Consider the following 21,316-nt stretch of genomic DNA (forward strand, 5'->3'; position numbering starts at 1 on the left):
ACTTGGTGAAATCTGGGGCAGGGGTTGGGGAGAGGAGTAAGTGGAATATGAAGTAGGAATAGGGCAAGAAGGAAGTGGAAAGGCACTCAGCCCCTTGGGAATGATTTGTATAGAATGTTCTCACTGCTTCTACTTTTGTCCCCCTCCAGTTTATTCTCAGCTCTTCAGAGTGATCTTAAAAATGACTTTTATTGTGTCACTCCTGCTTAGACTTTTTTAAAAATCTTGTGGTTTTTTGATATGACCTGCAGGGGCCTGCGTAATTTAGCACAAGACTGACTGCCTTCTACCTGCATCAACTCTAGCCATGTTCTCTCCCTGCAATTCATCCAGACTGGTCTCTCTTCCGTTTTTCACAATGCTAAGCTTCTCTGCCTCAGGTCTTTCTGGTTCTTTTCCTTCTCCCTGTGCCCCTGCACCCTCAGCCTTGCCCTGCCTTTCACCGGCCGTCCTCCTCACACTCTAACCTTAGCTTCAGTCCCATGAGCTCCCAAAGGCCTTCTCTAATCACCCTCTCTCCTTCTTCGCTTTTAAAAACTGTCTACTTCCTCTTATTACAGAATTATTTGGCTCATTTTACTTGTACTTAGATGTGAGATATGTAAGTGTATATTTATAGTTATAGACAAGAATTTTCCAGGTGAAAATCTGACTTGTAAAACTTTCCCAAATGGTGGTTTGCCGTTTTTTTCCCCTTTTCTCTCTTATTCTACTTGATTTTCCCCTCTTCCTTTCACCATACCCTCCTCTTTTCTCTCTTTTAAAATTCTTTCTTCATTCCATTTTTATAACATATAACAAACTTAATCATAGCTTATAAGTATAAGAATATTGCTAGTAATAAGAAAAATAAAGGAGAGGCTACCTGTTTTAAGTGAAAATAGATCCAGAATTAAGTGCCTTTAGATCTTATGTTTAAGTATTTATAAGTGTCCTTTAGAATTCATGTTTCCATTTGCTTTTATTTCTCTAAAAAGAAAATAAGAAGCAACTTTTAATATTAGGAGACATAAATTTGAAAAAATAACTTGAATAAAGACTATAATTCTGTTAAAATAAAGTTTCCTCAATTGTTAGCTTTTAAAATGTGACTTCCTCTAATTTTGTTTTTTATTTTAGTATTACAAGAAGTTTTATATTTGTGATTATAAATAAAAATATTTCATTTATTAGTAAGCAAATATAATACCATATAATGTTAATTGCTATGAAAAAATAAAGCAGAGATAAAATAGAGAATGCCTTGGTGTGTTTTTTAGCTGAATGGTTAGAAGAGGCCTCTCTAAGCAGGTGACATTATTAATTAGAGGCCTAAATGAAATGAGTGAGCTATACAGATATCTGGGAAAAGAGCAAAGAGCAGGTGCAAAAGTCCTGAGACAGGTGTGAGCTTGGTGTATTTGAGGAGCAGTAGACAAGAAGTCATTTTGACTAAAGCACATCAGTCTGAGTGTGAGGACATTAGAGTGTTTTCCACACAAGAAAGATGTAATCTGAATTTTGTCTTTAAAAGTCTACTCTGTCCACTAGACTGGAGAGGTAAGTAGGGAGAGGTAGCAGGGGTGGAAGCTAGGAGATTAGCTGAAGGTAGAACTAGAAGAATTCACTGATGGAGTGGAATGTTGGATGTAAAAGAAAGAGAAGGATCATGGGGGAGGGACTGTAGATATCATAGAATTAGGAAGGATTTGAGTCAGATCTAATTTAAATCCCACATCCACTACCCACTAGGTAATGTGGCCTTTAGCAAGTTTTCAAACTTTTCTGAGCTGTAGCTTTCTCTCCTTTAAAATGGATATACCTGCCTTGTAGAGATGTTTGGACAATTATTTCAGTTCTGCCTGTAAAGGCCCTTGTTTCACTGTTTAGACCACTGTATAATGTCAGCTTTCTTCTCCCTCCCTTTCAGTGAGGTTCTTAGGCGAAATGGGATCCTAAACATCACTGTTGATCAGTATTTTATATAGTATTTGTATTTGTTTAGTATTGTTTGTATCAGAAAATACATTGAGTTTCAGACAGGTACTAAGTAAACATTCTTTTGGAATGCAACCTTTTGTGAATTGAATTTTGTGATTGGAACTATGTGGACTAAGGATGAACTTAAAGAACTCGGTACATTTCTTTTGTAGAATTATTCAGTTAATGCTTGTAGCTTATGCTTATTAAAAAATACAGTATATTAACATTCCAGTTTCTCTTCAATATATAACAAGAAAGAAAATGTAGGAAGTCTTAAGAAGAGGGTCATTAAAAAGCAGCTGCCTTTTAAAGATCGTATGTGTCACAGTACTTAAAAATGAATCTGCAAAAATATATATCTTTAAGTAATTTAAGATTAGTCAGATTTATGGTTTTTCCACTTAAACTTTCTCTTCTTTCTCTAGGTGAAGCTGTACTTCACAAAAACAGTAGAGGAGCCATCAAATCCTGAGGCTAGCAGTTCAACTTCTGTAACACCAGATGTTAGTGACAATGAACCTGATCATTATAGATATTCTGACACCACTGACTCTGATCCAGAGAATGAACCTTTTGATGAAGATCAGCATACACAAATTACAAAAGTCTGATTTTTTTTTATCAAGAGGGATAAAACACCATGAAAACAAACTTGAATAAACTGAAAATGGACCTTTTTTTTTTTTTAATGGCAATAGAACATTGTGTCAGATTACCAGTTATAGGAACAATTCTCTTTTCCTGACCAATCTTGTTTTACCCTATACATCCACAGGGTTTTGACACTTGTTGTCCAGTTGAAAAAAGGTCTTGTAGCTGTGTTATGTATATACCTTTTTGTGTCAAAAGGACATTTAAAATTCAATTAGGATAAATAAAGATGGCACTTTCCCATTTTATTCCAGTTTTATAAAAAGTGGAGACAGACTGATGTGTATACGTAGGAATTTCTCATTTTGTGTTCTGTCACCAACTGAAGTGGCTAAAGAGCTTTGTGGTACACAGGTTCACATCCTGCCCCTTTGCACTTGTGGCAACAGATAAGTTTGCAGTTGGCTAAGAGGAGTTTCAAAAGGGTTTTGCTACATTCTAATGCATGTATTCGGGTTAGGGGAATAGAGGGAATGCTCAGAAAGGAATATGTTTTATGCTGGACTCTGGACCATATACCATCTCCAGCTATTTACAAGCACCTTTCTTTAGCATGCTACAGTTATTAATCTGGACATTTGAGGAATTGGCCGCTGTCACTGCTTGTTATTTGTGCATTTTATTATTTTTTTTAAAGCATATTGGTGCTAGAAAAGGCAGCTAGAGGGAGTGAATCTGTATTGGGGTACAGGAACGAACCTTCCACAACATCTTAAGAATCCACAAATGAAGGGGTATAAAAATAATGTGGTCATAGATAAGAAACACAGCAACAATGACTTAACCATATAAATGTGGAGGCTATCAACAAAGAATGGGCTTGAAACGTTAAAAAAATTGACAATGATTTATTAAATATGTTTTCTCAATTGTAATGACTGCTCCATCTCCTGTGTAATCAAGGCCAGTGCTAAAAGTCAGATGCTATTAGTACCTACATCAGTCAACAACTTACACTTATTTTATTAGTTTTCAATCATATACCTGCTGTGGATGCTTCATGTGCTGCCTGCAAGCTTCTTTTTTCTCATTAAATATAAAATATTTTGTAATGCTGCACAGGAAATTTCAATTTGAGATTCTACAGTAAGCGGTTTTTTTTTCTTTAGAGATTTATGATGCACTTATTCAGTCCAATAGATGTCAGCTGTTCCACCCTTTTGACCTTACACATTCTATTACAATGAGTTTTGCAGTTTTGCACATTTTTTAAATGTCATTAACTGTTAGGGAATTTTACTTGAATACTGAGTACATATAATGTTTATATTTAAAAGGACGTTATTTGTGTTAAAAAGGAAATTAGAGCTGCAGTAAATTTTCAACACTGCACACATAATAAGTCATTTACTTTTCTCAGTAGAAATTGTCCCACATAATGCTTTTATCAATTTGCTATTGAAAGAATGGATTTTTTTTTTTTTTTAATGTGCAGTGTTGAGTCATTTCTTCATAGTGGTAGTTAGGACTAGGGCTTCAATTTCACTTCTTAAATATCATATATTTGATATGCCCAGACTGCATATGATTTTAAGCAGAGTACAACTACTATTGTAAGCTAATGTGAAGATATTATTAAAAAGAATTTTTTTTCCCAGGAATTTGGTATCTTTCAAATTATACCTTGATCTTGAAACATTTGAATATCCAGCCAATTTATTTCTTAATGGTATAAAAATCTCATTTTCAATAACTTATTGGTGCTGAAATTGTTCACTCGCTGTGGTCTGACCTAGATAATTTACAAATACAGATTGCATAGGACCTACTAGAGCAGCATTTATAGAGTTTGATGGTAAATAGATTAGGCAGAACTTCATCTAAAATATTCTTAGTAAATAATGTTGACATGTTTTCCATACCTCATCAGTTTCATTCAACAAATAAAATTTTAAAATTTTTAACAAAGCTGTTAGGATTTACACATTTATATTTAAACATTGATATATAGAGGATTGACTGCTCATAAGTTAAATTGGTAAAGTTAGAGACACCTATTCTTAAGATCTCATCATTGAAATTTATATGCCACCTTGTCTTTCATAAAAGCTGAAAACTATTGACTAAGATGAAAATCAACTATTCATGTTTAATACTGTTATTTGTTACAGTTTTGGGCACAGTATATTAAAACATAACTTGTATTGTTCCAATATGTAACATGGAGGGCCAGGTCATAAGTAATGACATTATAATGGGCTTTTGCACTGTTATTATTTTTCCTTTGGAATGTGAAGGTCTGAATGAGGGTTTTGATTTTGAATGTTTCAATGTTTTTGAGAAGCCTTGCTTACATTTTATGGTGTAGTCATTGGAAATGGAAAAATGGCATTATATATATTATATATATATAAATATATATTATACATACTACTCTCCTTTATTTCAGTTACCATCCCCATAGAATTTGACAAGAATTGCTATGACTGAAAGGTTTTCAAGTCCTAATTAAACCTTTATTTATGACAGTATTCATAATTAGCCTGAAATGCATTCTGTAGGTAATCTCTTTGAGTTTCTGGAATGTTTTCTTAGACTTTTTGGATGTGCAGCCGCTTACATGTCTGAAGTTACTTGAAGGCATCACTTTTAAGAAAGCTTACAATTGGGCCCTGTACCATCCCAAGTCCTCTGTAGCTCCTCTTGAACATTTTTTGCCATAATTATAAAAGGGTAGTTGAATAAATAGCATCACCATTCTTTGCTGTGGCACAGGTTATAAACTTAAGTGGAGTTTACCGGCAGCATCAAATGTTTCAGCTTTAAAAAATAAAAGTAGGGTACAAGTTACTGTTTAGTTCTAGAAAATTTGTGCAATATGTTCATAACGATGGCTGTGGTTGCCACAAAGTGCCTCGTTTACCTTTAAATACTGTTAATGTGTCATGCATGCAGATGGAAGGGGTGGAAGTGTGCACTAAAGTGGGGCTTTAACTGCAGTGTTTGGCGGAGTTGCCTTCTACCCTGCCAGTTCAAAAGTTCAACCTGTTTTCATATAGAATATATATACTAAAAAAATTCAGTCTGTTAAACAGCCTTACTCTGATTCAGCCTCTTCAGATACTCTTGTGCTGTGCAGCAGTGGCTCTGTGTGTAAATGCTATGCACTGAGGATACACAAAAAAATACGATGTGTACAGGATAATGCCTCATACCAATCAGATGTCCATTTGTTATTGTGTTTGTTAACAACCCTTTATCTCTTAGTGTTATAAACTCCACTTAAAACTGATTAAAGTCTCATTCTTGTCATTGTGTGGGCGTTTTATTAAATGAGAGTATAATTTACATTGCATAAATTCATTGACATTTTAAATAATGGGCAGCCAAGTGTGATAAGTTTTCTGTAAGTTTTTTTTTTTTTTCCTGCTGTCCTTCAGAGCCTACAATTATAAAAATATGGGCCTTTGTCAGTTTGGGAGTAGACTATCAGTCTACTCATGTCTTGAGAAAGGCACTTAATTTTTAAGGGCCTTAGTTAACACTTGAATTGTTTCAAGCACATTAAATAATATGCTAATCCTTTAAAAGTTCACAATTCTTGAAAAATTGTGCATATATATTTTTTTTACTAAGATACCTGAACATAATTCCCCAGGATGGATTTGATATCTCAGACACCAATTTTGTGGCTTTCCCATCTTTTACGATTCTGTAGATCAGTGTATGGGAAGTTTCATCTGCTCATTGTGACTTGTGCCATTAAAAATTGATATTCCAGAATAGTCTAAAGGATTTTGTGTACTTGAACTTAATCTTGTTATACCTAATATTAAAAGCTTAAAGACTAAGTGAGGCATATCCTTTCAACAAAGCATAGTAAGGAAATAAGTGAAAGTGTAGCTTGCACAAATGTTTTGAAAATAAAACAGACCATTTATGTAACAGAATTTAATGTTACTTCAAGTTTAATGTTATTTCAATTTTCTCTATGTGACTTTTGAATAGTAAATGTGAATATAATGTAAAGAAGTATGAAAAGTGTGTGTACACACATTTTATTTTTTCTTCTTAGGTATCTTAAGTATGGTTGAAAACTATACTGGAGTCTAAAATTATTCTGATTTATAAGATGATCTTGGTGATGTCTGAAAAATAGGAATTTACTGGCAATTTTGTTTTTATTGCATGTTCTCATACCTTGTAATTTGAGCTGACTTGGTTAAATGAATGCCATCACCATTTCCATTGAGAATTTAAAAATCACCAGTGTTTAACATGCAGGCTTCCAAAGGCTTCCAAAAAATCAAGACCCTTAAATCTAGTTAATTTGCTGCTAATTTGAAACTCTTTTTGTTCCCTTCTTCTTGCCAGATAATTAGCCACACATATAAAACTAAGTATTAAATGGCTTGAGTATAAGTTTTGATTAGCAGTACTGTTGCTAGTGCAGAGAGAAATGTTTGTGAATGGAAACAATAATACTCAGTCCAGACTGGTATAAGGACAGTACCTAAAAAGCTAGCAAAAAAGATAATAGAGAAAAATATTTTAAAACTTTGAAAGATGAGGTGTTGGAGACTGATTTTCCTGTAGAATTATGTATCTATAGGGAGCCTAAAGATTAGGCTGCTTATCAGTTTTTAATTTTAGAGCATATCTATTATTTTATGACTATGATCTTTCTATTTTTTCATATTATAAGAGATCTTCCTTCTTACAAGTATATCAGAATATATGTAGTCACTCTGACAAATTCATATTTGTTGGTAGCTTTAAAAGTTTATAATGTGAAGTCAGAAAGGACAAAATAATTTCATTGGTGGTAATGCCCTTTGGTTCTTAAGTTAGCTATTTTGAGAATACTTTCTCATAACAGCAACAAAATTATCACGTATAATCCCACCACCTGGAAACATAGCCATTGTTAATACTTTAGTGATTATACAATCGTTTTTTTCTGTATATTCATGTATATATTTTCTTTGAAAAATGAAATTTGTACTGTTTATACTCTCTAAGTCTTTAAGCTTAGTATTTCTATCATGGACTTGTAGAATATTGAATTACTTCAGAAAACGGACAGTGATTGGGTTATTTCTAATGCTGCAGATGCAGATCATGTGCAGTTATTGGGAGCCCTTTCCAATTCAGTGGGTCAATCATGGATGTTTAAATATTACTGGCATCAGAATAATACGTGTCTAAGTAAATAAAACAGTTACATTTATTTAGTATAGCCAAGCTTAACATTGTAGATATTTCTCTTCAAAAACCGTTTCAAACATTTGCATCTTAGAATTGTGTTAAATAGTTAAACAGTGTGTGAAACACTATGTTAGTAGTTATGGTCATCACCTTTCTATTTCCCTTATAGATTGGAAAAGAAGAATGAGCTTTTCACTTTTTACAGTTCCCAAACAGTCGCTCAATTTAGAGTGAATTAGTTTAACACCTGCAAAAAGAAAAAAAGGTCCTGCTGGTTTATCATTTAGTTGTTTCTAAATCTGTGTGCCCATGAGACTTTTATCACGTCAAAAACGGTATTTCATGAGTGGTTCACCTTCAGCTCTGGAACTTAACCTTGTTTAGTATAACGATGGGCTTAGAATATGCAACTCTTTTTGACAGTTGTTTGAGAATTTTGATGGAAAAAAAATTTAGTTGGAGGGCAGTGCATAACATAAACTGATATATTGATACTTTAAGAACACTTTTACGTATATAAGTGAAGTCAACTGCCATCTTTGAGCATTACCACATTTTAAAATAAAGCTGCATATTTTTAAATGAAATGTTTAACAAGGATTTATATTTTTCATTTTTAAATTAAAAGTAATTTATATCTCCTTTGTTGCATGTGGATTGTCATCTGTCCTTAAAATGGTTAGAGATTTTGTTTGTCTTGGAGCAAGGCTTGTAGTCGTGGCTCTAGTGTTTCAGTGAGTCCAATCTGTTTACTGTAGTGAAATTCTTAAAATGTTTAGATGTGCTTTTTGCAGGTTATCATTTACAGACTTTTATTTATGTATACTTTTAGGATTTTCTGCCTACTCTATACAGTGGTCTAAATGATATCTCACGTTTACAGATGCTTTTTCAATTTCTATTTTGTTTTTCCATTAAATTGCTCAAATGCCCTCATGGGCAATTTATATGTGTGTGTGTGTGCATGTGTGTGTGTGTGTAGTGGGGTGTGGGTAGGTGGGTGGGTAAATTAGGTGTCTTGAGAGTGCCAGACTCCAATTTTAGAGATTAAATAGTTTGATTCAGGCAAACAGTGCTCACTGGAATTTTACAGTTCACTGTAATGAAAATAAGGTTAACCCTGGATGACTTTTGACATATAGTAATGAATCTTGGATATTAATGAATTTATTGGTAGCATCTTGATGTGCGCATTAATGAGTTATTTTCTAAGTTGTGCATTTAACCAAAGTTGGTATATTTGAAATGTTTATATCAAATTCCATTTGGCTACTGATGGACGTAAAAAAGAAATGCTTTCCTATGGAGAGTATTTTTTCTTTAAAAAATTAAAAAGATTAATTATTTTCAGTATTTGGTTTTAAACTTTTTATTCAATGAATGTTTATCAAGCCCCTGCTATGTATAACAGATGTTTGGAATACATTAGAGATCAAAACAGACACCCTTTCTTGCCTTTGAGGTGTTTCAATTCTAGAGGAAATAGACTTTATTAAAATAATTATAATATGTGATACTGTAATGATTGCCAAACATTCCATATGCTCCTCTAAATTTCTACCCCCTTAAGGTTAGATGGGACCATTGTAACTAGTTTATTCCAACAAAATAGCAGTGAAAGTTATGTGACACTTCAGAGGAAAGGCACTGAAAATAAAATCCCTTGTACAATCTTTTAGTTTCTCTTTGAACAGTGACCAAGAACATGACATGTTCTAGAAGGCGCAGCTCTGTCCACCCAGGGGCTTGAGTGACCATATGGAGCAGAACTTCCTCATATTCTTCCTTCCCCCACATTGAGTGTATTAGAAATTAGCATGAGCAAGAAACATTCATTTACACTGAGATTTGGGGGCAATTTGTTACCATAGCATAATTATCTGACTAATGCTTTGGAAGGATCAGGGAAAGCTTTCTTGAGCAAGAAAAAGAGAGCTAAGAATGAAGCAGAATGAAAAGTGGCATCTCTAAACAACATGGTGCAGTAAAGAAACTAAATTGCAGATCACTCAGTAGTTACTGAGCCCCTGATTTATGTCAGGCACTGTTCTAGATGCTTGGGATACAAATGGATGAACAGCACATTCCTGTCTTCATGGATCTTACATTTTAGCAAGGGGTAATAGATGATGAACAATAAACATACCACAGATAAGGTCATAAGTGCTATGGGGGGAAAATGGAACACGGTAAGGAAGACCAGGTATGCAGAGTAAAGAGACTGCAGTGTCAAATAGGTTAAGTCTAGAATAGGCCTCACTGGGAATGTAAGAATTGATGAACAGACCCTTGAAACAGTAGTTAGAATTTTTTCATCCTTTCAATTAGCAAGATGAAATCCTCCATAAAGGATGATTATCCTCTATAAAGTTTCTCACCTTTTACAACTCTTATTAATTCCTGAGTTTTTAAGATGATTATTGGTGTGTCTATGGAGAATATTTTTAACAATACCATCCCAAATAGTCATAATGCTCCAAGTTACTTTGTTTTCTAAATTGGTTTGGCAAAATCTGTGTAAACAATCTGTTTCTCTTTATTCTCAGAGTTGAGCTCATTTTAAAATTTTTCTTAAGCTCTTAATATGTGTGTTTTGGAAATACTTGATACCACTTTTCAGTAGAAGTTAAAGTTCTGTTATGGCTTTAAACATTTCTGGAAAGCTGAAAGGAAATGTCACTTATGATTTATTGATGGGAAACAAGTTGTAAATTTTGAGTTACTTGAGAAACAAAAGGTGAAATTTATGGCCTAGTGCTGTATATTAAGTTATAAGCAAAAACCTCTGGAAACATATAAATATCTAAATAGTGAAAGAAATATTTTTTCACAAAAAGGGAACCCCCACCTCTCCTCCTACCCCATTTCAAGATCCAAGTAGTTTAACTTTGTGATCAAGGGAAAAAATTGATACAGTAGAAATTTGCAACTATTTATCAGCACATTTTTAACTGGTATTTGCTAGTTACCAGCTTCTTCCTCCCATCAGGGCAGGTATGTGTAATTGCACATGAAATTTTGAAAGAAAACATTAACTATTAGCCTTTTTTCTTTTAATGCTTCATTTTAAAATAGGATTTTAAGTGTTTTTAAAGACACTTCCTTGGCAATTTTGCATTTTGTTTTTATTCTACATCTAAAGCTTTTTGGGGGGGATGCATTTTACTTTGCTTTAGAAAGAATTTAAGGTAGCTGAATGGGTTTCCCCAAAGTGAGATTAACTGTCACATAAATTAAAAAATATATTGCATATATCCTTCGGTCTTGGCCTAAGGGTTAAACTTCACTTAGTGGGAACATCTCCTGAGCCTACTTCATTGGAATGTGGAAGTTCCATGTATTCCAATAGTGTTGTGAATTGCTCCTTCAAACATTGATAAATAAGCCTCCTAATTTTCAAGGAAAGAAGCCATGTTTTTACTGTAGTATTTACTCTTCTTGGAATACCTGAGACCTGGGGTAAATGTAGTTGCATTTTTCTATTTAACATATTCACAGGTAAATGTGACCTTTAGATATTGTGAAACTCACCAAAAATATAATCTGTAAAAATATTCTCTAAGCATCTATGTTTATGCTTCCCTTTTCCGTTATAACCATGTTTTTGAAATTAGAGATTTCCTAGTTTTCTAATCCTTATTATCTATAAGGAAGAGAAATGTATTTAAATTTCACAAGAGGATGTGAAAATCAGCAACTTCTTAGTTTTATTTGATACTTCCATGAAGATATCTTTGGCAGGAAAGCCCAGCACTTTACATGGTTATCCTCAACAAGGGAACTATACGTGTTCTTTAAGTAATTGATTAGCTAATACTGCGTTTACTGTATACAGCCATTACAATTCACATGCTTAACGCATGGGCTTGTTATGATTATTGGTACCATGTATTAAATGAATGTTCAAAAGGGAAAATAAGTTTTAGTCTTTGGTAAAAGAGTACGTATAAGGTAAAATTTCCCTTTGCCAGACTCAGCAGACATCATTTAATGTATTTAGCTGTTCTTGGAGAAGACCAAAGCCATTGTTTCTATAAAAGATCCAATGGTGTTAAAACAAAAATATCACTCTGAACATGATTTACTGGAGTAAATTCTTGGCGAGGAGGTACTTGAAAGCCTGAACCAACTCGAGTATTTCTCAAGGAAGTTAAACACAGTTCTACCTCAGAAAACCTGAAGACATATATTTAAAATTAATGGAAATTCTGTGATAAGTCAGCTAACTAGAGACCAAAATAAAAGAGCACAGAGAGAGAGAGGAAGCTGAAGAAAGAGAAGAAGGGAAGCAGAAAGAAAAGAAGCAAGGGGGAGCGCAAACTAATTCTTAGCACTGGAGGGCTGGTAGAGGGACAGGAAAATAAGAAGCATCATTCTCTTGAGCCTGAAGTATGTGCCAGATGCTGTGGGAGGTGTTTCACATGCTTTCCCCACTCTTCAAGGTAGGTAATCTTATCTCATTCTATGCACAAAAACTGAAGGTCAGAGTATTTAAATTTCCTAAGTCTGACAACTGTTAAGTGGAACTGGGTTTGAACATGGCAGTCTGCTACCTGTTAAACAGTCAAATTTACAAAGCGAATGAAAACCCAAAAGCCTAAACAACCAGTGGGTAATGGAGTCGAGCGGATACTCTTTATTACTGACGGAAGAAAAGCAGGCTTCAGTACAAGCTCTAAGTCCTGCAGAATGAATAGCTAAGAGAAGTCTTTCACAATTGTTTGAGCCATAGAAGAGAAAACAACTCTCTTGCAAAGTTCTTTACAGGTAAGATGGTAAGATGTTGGCATGCATTTTTTTTTTAAATCAAGACTCAGAATGAGAGCCCTTGTATTTGCTAGTTTAGTATTAAATCGACTAAATAAACTCGCACCTTATTTTTGCTTGGACTGGAATACCCAGACAGTTCAAAGTAAATGGTTGTCAGTTAAGCAGGCCAACTGGCCATCCAGCAAATATGTGTTGCAGGCCTTCTGTGTCCATTTGGAATTACAGTAGTGTAGACGTCAGAACGGGCTGTTTTGGAGTGAGGAAACAGACTTCCCATAGAGGGAAGAGCAAGTGCAATGGCTTGTTGTAGAAACGAACTTGGCCATTTAGGAAACTGTAAGAAGGACGGCGGATTGGACTAAGTGACAGGGTAGAGTGGTGGAAGGTGACATTTGAGAGAAGTAGTCAGGGGAACGTCTGGCTCCAGCCAAGGTGGACTCAACCCACTCAAGTCCATCTTTCCTATTAATGACGTCAAACTAAAAACCTCTGGAGCAAATGTAAAAAAAACACATACCTAAGAACTCTGAAAAGTAAACAGAGGCAGGCAGATTGTAAAGGAGAGTCGAAGCTTGGAAAAGCAACGTATATGAGGATGTTTCCCACTTTTTCCTCTTTTCTCTTACAGCTTTGCCTTAACGGTGGGCCCCTCTTGCAGAGCTGCATAGCGTTGGAGGTATGAGTAGCTAAAACTCAGACAAGTCTAGCTTTCTGGCAAGAAGAAACAGAAAAAAGAATCTCATTTGGGCCAGAGAGCATGGGGTTGGGGAGAGTGGGAAAATCTTGAAGAGATGCTGACGAAAATCCTGAGAGCTGGAAAAGGGGATCCTCTAATTCTATGTATAAACTTCCACATGTCCTGGGCTCAGTCCTGAGCTGGCATGCATGGGATGGACCCAAGGCACCATAGCAAAGTCTTCGAAAATGAAACTCAGGTCAGAACCACCACTCACAGAAGGTGAGACAGAATTTACAGTGTGAGCCTAACTGGGTTGATTGCTTAACAAACAAAATATTTTCTGGAAAAGTCCAACAAGACTCAGAGTTAATATAACTCAGTCTCCAAAATTACTTAGCTAGGAAGAACCAGGAAAATGTGACCAATTACTATGGAAAAAAAAAATCAAGGCTCCAACCTTGAGATAACCAAGATGTTGGAATTGTCAGATGTAAAAGCCACTATTATAATTATGCTCCATTAGATAAACATAAACACCCTTGAATTGAATGGAAACATAAAAGTTCTCAGCAGAGAAACAGAATTTATAAAAATAACCACATGGAAATTTTATAGCAAAAAGTACACTGATATTAAAAATGAAAACCACTAAATGGGCAACAGAAAAAATGGAAATGATAGGAGTCAGCAAACTTAAATTAATAAATGTCCAGTTTTAATGACGACTTCAAAGTCTTAAAAGTGGATGAGTGTTTGAAAAACAAAATGTATTTGATTATAATTAGCTATAGGTTCCTTAATAAGATATTAATGCAAATACATTCATTTGGCTCCCTCAGATATATATGAAGACGTTCCTGCTGTTGTCAATTATATTGAACAAAGAATTAGCATTATCATAGGTCCAACCATGATGATTATGTGAATATTCTACCACAGTGTTTTATACAGGGTTAATATGTAAAAATTAACAGGTTTCAAATGCTTTGTGACTTACAATGTCCAAAGTGGCATTGACAAAGAAAAGTTCTCTGAGTGGGTCTAGTAAGTTGTGTACTTGCAGTAAAAGCAGTCTAGTGATGGGAGAGCTAAGCTCATCCTGAGTCAGTGCTTGGTAATCACTTTGCTCACCTGCTTATGTTAACTCTTTGAGTCAGCCTTTGCAATTGGGCCTTTTCCCAAATATGGATGTTATTACAGAGATGTAAGAAAATTGACCCATCGTGTAAGCACAATACATGCTTTTCAGCTTTACAACAGAAAAATATTCGATGATTAAGGTTTATAGTACCCAGAAATCGTAATGGATTTCTAGGTTGGCTTGGAGAGGAACTGAACTAGTGTTGCAGTTCATTTGGAAAAATGACTTCCTGATGAAGGAAGAGAATTTCAAGGCTTTACAATACCTCCCATTGCTACATTAGCACCATATTACTCTCAAAATGTAGTACTAATTTTTGTAATGGTGATGGTTATTCTGGATTTAAGAGTGCAACAAGCTTTGCTATTTAATTCTCATAAGGTAGGAAGTACGATTATATCCATCTGATAGATGAGGAATTGAGGTACAGAAAGATTCAATAACTTGAACATAGCAAAACTAGTAAGTGGTAGGGCTAGGACTTAAATCCAGGTCAATCTGATTGCCAAGCCTGGGCCATTAACTACCATGCTGTATATGTTACTTTCCATAAAAACTTAAAACCTTTAATTTTCTTTAAGAGAGCATAGTCTTCAAACTGGAATGGGTCAGACAGTGGTATAAGGAGCACTTTTCAAGTTTCTTCATCTCAGGATTCATTTACACTCTTAAAATTTATTGAGGACCTCAAAATGCTTTTGTTTGTGTGATTAAACCTATTGATATTTACCACATTAAAAACTAAAACTGAGGACTAGCTTCGGCAGCACAAATATTAAAATTGAAATGGCACAGAGCATGGCCCCTGCACAAGGGTGACATGCAAATTCATGACGTGTTCCAGCTGAAACACGTCATGAAACTAACATAGTGTTGTAGGTTAATTATACGTCAATACAAAAAAAAAAAAAGAAAGAAATTTTATAGTTAGAAAAAAGAAATTAAAACTGACACATTATTATCTGACATATACTTATTAATTTCAAAAATAACGATAAACTCATTACATGTTAACATAGATAACATTTTTAATGAAGATGACTATGCATTCCAAAACAAAAATTTAGTGATAAGGGTGGCTTTTTTTAAAAAGCGTTTTTTTTTTTTTTCAAATCTCTTTATTACTTGTCTTAATAGAAAACAGTTGGATTTTCATACATACTTCTGCATTGAATCCATTGTGATATGTTGTTTTGGTTGTAATATATGAAGAAAATATGGCCTCACATACATATATAGTTAGAAAAGGGAGAAGTATGTTAACAGCCTTTTCAGATGAGTGTAGATATTTTTATTTGATACTACCAAACCCATCAAGTTGCAATGTGGAATTGGAAACCCTCAGTGAACTTTTTGTACTCTGTTTAATGCAAACACATTGGTTTATCTTGTTCTTTGAATGGATCTTTTACCCATGCACGATTCTGTAACATCGTTCATGGGTTATTGGGAAAATATTGGTTCACTGAGTTGTGTAGGTCTTCCAAATGTTGACACATTTCCTTACACAATGTAAGAAAAAAAATCACATTTGTTATATCACTCTGGGCTTATCAAAAAAGTCTTTAAATATTGGGAAACTGTCAAGTTCCTGGTGGCAGATATAGATTTAAAAAAAATTTTTTTTTTACCCCAAAGCTTGAATTTTATTACTGACAACAAATGCTGTTAGTTGTTTTCTCAAAGGGTCTCAATATTCCGCAGGGGCTGCAGGCCACACTTTGAGGATCACTGATGCAAGAGCTTTGAATGAGAAGAGGCAAGGAAGAGAATATTTACCTGAAAGATCCAAACAAATTAATTTTCAGACTACTGAAGGAACTTGAAAATGAGGTTTCAGAATCACTAGCAGTAATCTATGATAAATTAGGGAAAATGGGAGAGAGTTCAGATACACAGAAAAGAGAAAAGATTGCCTTAACTTTCCAGAGGGATGTATTCAGAGTAATGAAGGTCAGTATGTTTAATATTGATTCCCAGAAAAAGATTATACTATATTCTGTAGCAGGTAACTTAAGAACATTAAAAAATAATACAGTGATAACCAGATGTCATGAGGGTTAGATAGTTCATCTGAAATTTCATTTTTCCTTTATGATCTCTGACACAATGCTTTATGTGGTGAACATGTGAAAATGTTTGAATAACGACATAAAGGCAGTTGAATAATAATTTGTATAGGTGCTGCTTGTACAATGCACAAATCTCATTTGATTAAAAACAATTTATAGAGCACCTGCCACATGCAAAATATCATGTTAGGCAAAAGACAGGTCTGAGAAGCACATATGAAGGACAACTAAAAGAATTTTCTTTGAGAACAGAAGCCCAAGAGTATTTTCAAATGTTGTAAAATATTTGAAGTCTGCCCTGTGAGAGAAAGTAGCTTGGTGTTTTGGGAAGAGCATAGCCCCGGGAGTTAGAACGTCTTAGTGCGCATCCTGGCTTTACCACCAACTCAGTGGAAGACCTTGGGCAAGTTAGTTCAATTCTAGACCAATATTCTTTCTATATCTGTAATACTGAAAAGGCTAAGATCCCTGAAAAGGGTGAGTTGTATTCTCTTACTCCATGGCATGCAATCAGAATTTATGAATGGAATATTCAAGAGGCCAGGTTTGCCTCACCATAAGTAACTTTCAGCTCTGTGCTGTTCAAATCCTGTAGCTACTCACCACATGTGGCTACTGAGCATTTGGAATGTGACTAGTCCAAATTGAGATTTGCTGTAAGCATAAATTACACACCAGATTTTGAAGACTTAGTGTGAAATATAGAATGTAAAATATCTCATCAATCATTTTTATATTGATTACATGTTGAAATGATAATTTTGGATGTTATTTATTATATATAAATATATAATATTTGGATATTAATTTATACTATATTATAACATTCTATACTATGTATAAATATAGTATATAACATTATATTATTAATAATATACTGTTATTATATAATATATAAAATATAATACTTGGATAGTAATCTATTACTAAATTAATTTTACTATTTATTTATATTTTTTAAAATACATGGCTACTGGAGAACTTAAAATTACATATATGTCTTGTATTATATTTCTATCAGATGGTGCCATTCTTGCTAACAGTTTCCAACAAAAGAATAATAACTTGAAGAAGAACTTAATTTTTTTCTTTTCTTTTCTTTTATTGAAGTACAGTCAGTTATAATGTGTCAATTTCTGGTGTACAGCACAATTTACCAGTCATGCCTATACATACATATATTCATTTTCATATTATTTTTAATTAAAGGTTATTACAAGATATTGAATATAGTTCCCTGTGCTGTACAGAAGAAAAAATTTTAAATCTATTTTTATATATAGTGGCTAACATTTGCAAATCTCAAACTCCCAAATTTATCCCTTCCCACCCCCTTTCCCCGGTAACCATGATTGTTTACTATGCCTATGAGTCTGTTTCTGTTTTGTAGATGAGTTCTCGTGTCCTCTTTTTTTCTCTTTTTAGATTCCACATATGAGTGATATGATATGGTATTTTTCTTTCTCTTTCTGGCTTACTTCACTTAGAATGACAAGCTCTAGGTCCATCCATGTTACAGACCAGTCACTAGAAATGAAATAGAATCTGCAATGAAGAACCTCCCTACCAGCAAAAGTGCAGGACCAGATGGCTTCACTGGGGACTTCTACCAAACATACAAAGAAGAACTCATACCCATCCTTCTCCAGCTCCTCCAAAAGACTGAAGGGGAGGGAGTGCTCCCACACTCATCCTTCATTTTACTTTTGACTTTACCTTTTGAGGTACACAAGCAGAGACTGGGTCACAGTTTTGACAAGAGAGCCTCAAAAAAGACTCCATTTACTGTGCATTTGGTCTATACTGTGTTCACAGTCTGTTCTCAGATGGATGCTGGGGCTCTACCAGCCCTGCTCCCAGGGTTTGTCAGTGGTGAGCACAGGAGACTTTCCTCCTTTCTTCTATCCAAGAAGAGAACTGTTCAATATGTATGAAGTGAGTAAATGAATGAGTGTACACATTTATGTGTATATTTCAGTTAAGTGGTGATGGTTTAAGTTCAGGCTCTGGGCCAGGTCAAGTCACCAAGTTTGATTCTCAGTGCCACTGCTTACTAGCTCTCTGACCTTGCTCACCCACCCTGTGCCTCAGTTTCTTCAGTATAAAATGCAGGGTTTGCATGTACAATTTTGAACAGAGTGCAGTAGGTCTCCCTGGAAACAGGGCGTGCTACTAAACATATTTGGCAATGTTATTGCATAAATCACGTCTTGCAAGAGAAAACGACACATAACAACAAAAAAGCCAGTAAACAAGTTGTGAAGCATGTTCTCACTTCCTTGCCTCGGTCACCACCTGTGCAGCATGCTTTTGAAGCAATTCCACAGTGCTTCTGATTAAAGCAGATTTGTACACTGCCTGGACACCCTTAGCAACTTGATCTTATGGTGGGAGAGCCATTTGTGAGGAAGTGAGAACTTCCTGTTCAGTAAAGACCAGTTAGGTGCAAAGAGATCCAAGGTCTTCTCTCTCTCCTTCTGCCTTTCCCATTCAAAGCTGACCCTCAATGTCCTGGCAACATGGAAAGAGAACAATAAAGTGCTTATCTCATACACCTTCTATCTGACTGTTAGGATTCTAAAGTCTAGGGCAGGATGGTGAGTAACAATTAGTTTTGTAACCCAGGACTACTTGGCAATCCTAGTATGCTCCGCTCTCCAGCTTAGTCCCATCCCCAGAACTTTGCTACCCTGCTCAGTCTATTCCTCCCATCTCCTCTCCTCTCTCTCTCTTAGAACCTGTGCTTGCCTCGTACTGAGCAGAGTAAATTAAGGCTATCGTACTGCGTGGACTGCCTCATGCTCCTGTTCTTACTCCATCATCAACCAACCTACGACCTCCCTCAATCTGTCTTCCTCTAATTTTAGAGGAAAAAAAATTTTCATTCTTGTTAAGGCTAACTTTCCTACTGTGCTTTTATTCTTCTCTTTCCTGGGAGAAAGATCATGTTTATTGAATTACCTCTTTCTCTTTCTCTTTTCAACATTCTAGTCTCTTTTGGAGTCTACAAATATTCTTAAATTCCTCTTTAAGCGAAGGGAAGGGGGAAAAAAGGCTTTCTCTCTCTTGTATCTTGCTTTCTATTTAGTTATCACTCTCCTCTCTCTTTTTAAAAGCAAGCTCAAAAAGAACATCTGCCCTTGTCTTTACTTCCTCACGTCTCATTCACTCATTTTTCTATTTGTAATATTTAATATATTAGTTTAGTTACAAATGCACATTTCAAAAATCATTTATGTAAAATAATATAGGAATTTAGAAATACTCTAGACCTCATCAGATTATTAATCAAATATAAAAGTAGAATATACAAATTTTCAGGTATTTAGGGATTCAGAAACTTCATCTCCCATGCAACTTTTCTTAGGAACATATGGGGGAATATGTTCCAACAAAATGCAGAAGTAAACCAAGAAAGAGGAAGACATGGGATCTGGAAAAGGGGAGGGACAGCAGCAAAGAGAAGTCCTAAAAATAAAAGCTGTGTAGCAGGACTAGAGGAAAACAGTTCAGTCTGAAGCAGAAACATGGAGTCTTCAGGGAAAAAGATCTCCAGGGGAAAAAGTGGAAAATGGAACAGCCACTCTGGAAGACATTTTGGCAGTTTCTTAAAAACTAAGTATATGAAAATACAATAATTAATAACCAAACAATACGATCCAACAATTGTGTTCCTTGGTATTTACCCAAAGGTGTTGAAAACTTACATTCATACAAAGACCTGCATACAGATGCTTATAGCAGCTTTATTCATAATTGCCAAAATTTGAAACCAAGATGTCTTCAGTAGGTGAATAGATAAACCGTGGTATATCCAGACAATAGAGTATTATTCAGCACTAGGAAGAAATGAGCTATCAAGTCTTGAAAAGACATGAGAGAACCTTAAATGCGTATTACTAAGTGAAAGAATCCAATCTGAAAAGGCTATGTATTGTGCGATTCCAATTATATGACAATCTGGAAAAGGCAAAATGATGGAAGCAGTTGAAAGATCAGTGGTTGCCAGGGGCTGAGGGGAGGGAGGAATGAACAGGTGCAACAAAGAATTTTAGGGCCGTGAAACTACTTTGTATGAACTGTAATGGCAGACACGTGATTATATAGTTGTCAAAATCCATACACTGTGCAACATAAAGACTGAACCCTGATGTAAACTATGGACTTTGGGTGATAATGATGTGTCAGTGTTCACTGAATGTAACAAATTTTCCACGCTGGTGTGGAATGCTGACAGTGGGAAGACTGTGCATTTACTGGGGGAGGAGGTACATGAGAACTTTCCACTCAGTTTTGCTGTGAACCTAAAACTGCTTTTTTAAAAAGTCTGTTATCCAAAAAACCTGACCAATAAAAAAGACCCAGGAATAATAGAGATGAAATTAGTAGAAAATAATCTTAAAATAGTTATTATAAACGTTACAATATGTTAAAGATGTTAAAGAAATCATGTTAAAGAAAACAAGATTGTCAAATTGGATAACTCATTTTTCATATAAAGACATAGGTTAAAAGTGAAAGAATAGGGAAATAAATAAATGCAAATACTAATAAAAGAAACTACAGTGGCTGTGTTAATATCAGACAATATAAATTTAAGAACAAGGAATATGACAAAGGTTAGAGAGGGACATTCCTTAATGTAAAAGGGGTCAAGTCATTACGAAGCCATAACCACTTTTAAATGTGTGCATCTAATAACAGAGCTTCAAATATATGAAAGAAAAGCTAATACAACTAAAAGGAGAAATAGAAAGGTCCACAGCTATAGTTGAAGATGGCATTTGTACACATGAAGTAAAGCATAATTAGGCTAAATAATTTAATTTTAATTTATTTTGAATGGTTACTCCACTCACATGGTTTAAAAAGTATACGGAATAAACAGCATAA

At 34.8% G+C, this 21,316-nt stretch overlaps 1 protein-coding gene and 1 pseudogene across 1 annotated transcript in view; both read left to right on the forward strand.

Annotated features, from left to right (window-relative positions):
* The window catches only part of PTEN (phosphatase and tensin homolog), an 88,655-nt gene extending 82,790 nt beyond the window's left edge, over positions 1 to 5,865 (forward strand). Inside the window, exon 9 of the mRNA XM_010979934.3 lies at positions 2,388 to 5,865. Coding sequence (XP_010978236.1) covers positions 2,388 to 2,573 — 186 coding nt within the window. The 3' untranslated portion in view covers positions 2,574 to 5,865. The remainder of the gene's footprint in view (positions 1 to 2,387) is intronic.
* A 9,237-nt stretch (positions 5,866 to 15,102) lies between these two features.
* On the forward strand, positions 15,103 to 15,201 carry LOC116156102 (U6 spliceosomal RNA; annotated as a pseudogene).
* The last annotated feature ends 6,115 nt before the right edge of the window (positions 15,202 to 21,316 follow it).

Source organism: Camelus dromedarius, chromosome 8 (genome assembly GCF_036321535.1).
Source record: "Camelus dromedarius isolate mCamDro1 chromosome 8, mCamDro1.pat, whole genome shotgun sequence".
In the NCBI taxonomy this organism is placed as follows: domain Eukaryota; kingdom Metazoa; phylum Chordata; class Mammalia; order Artiodactyla; family Camelidae; genus Camelus; species Camelus dromedarius.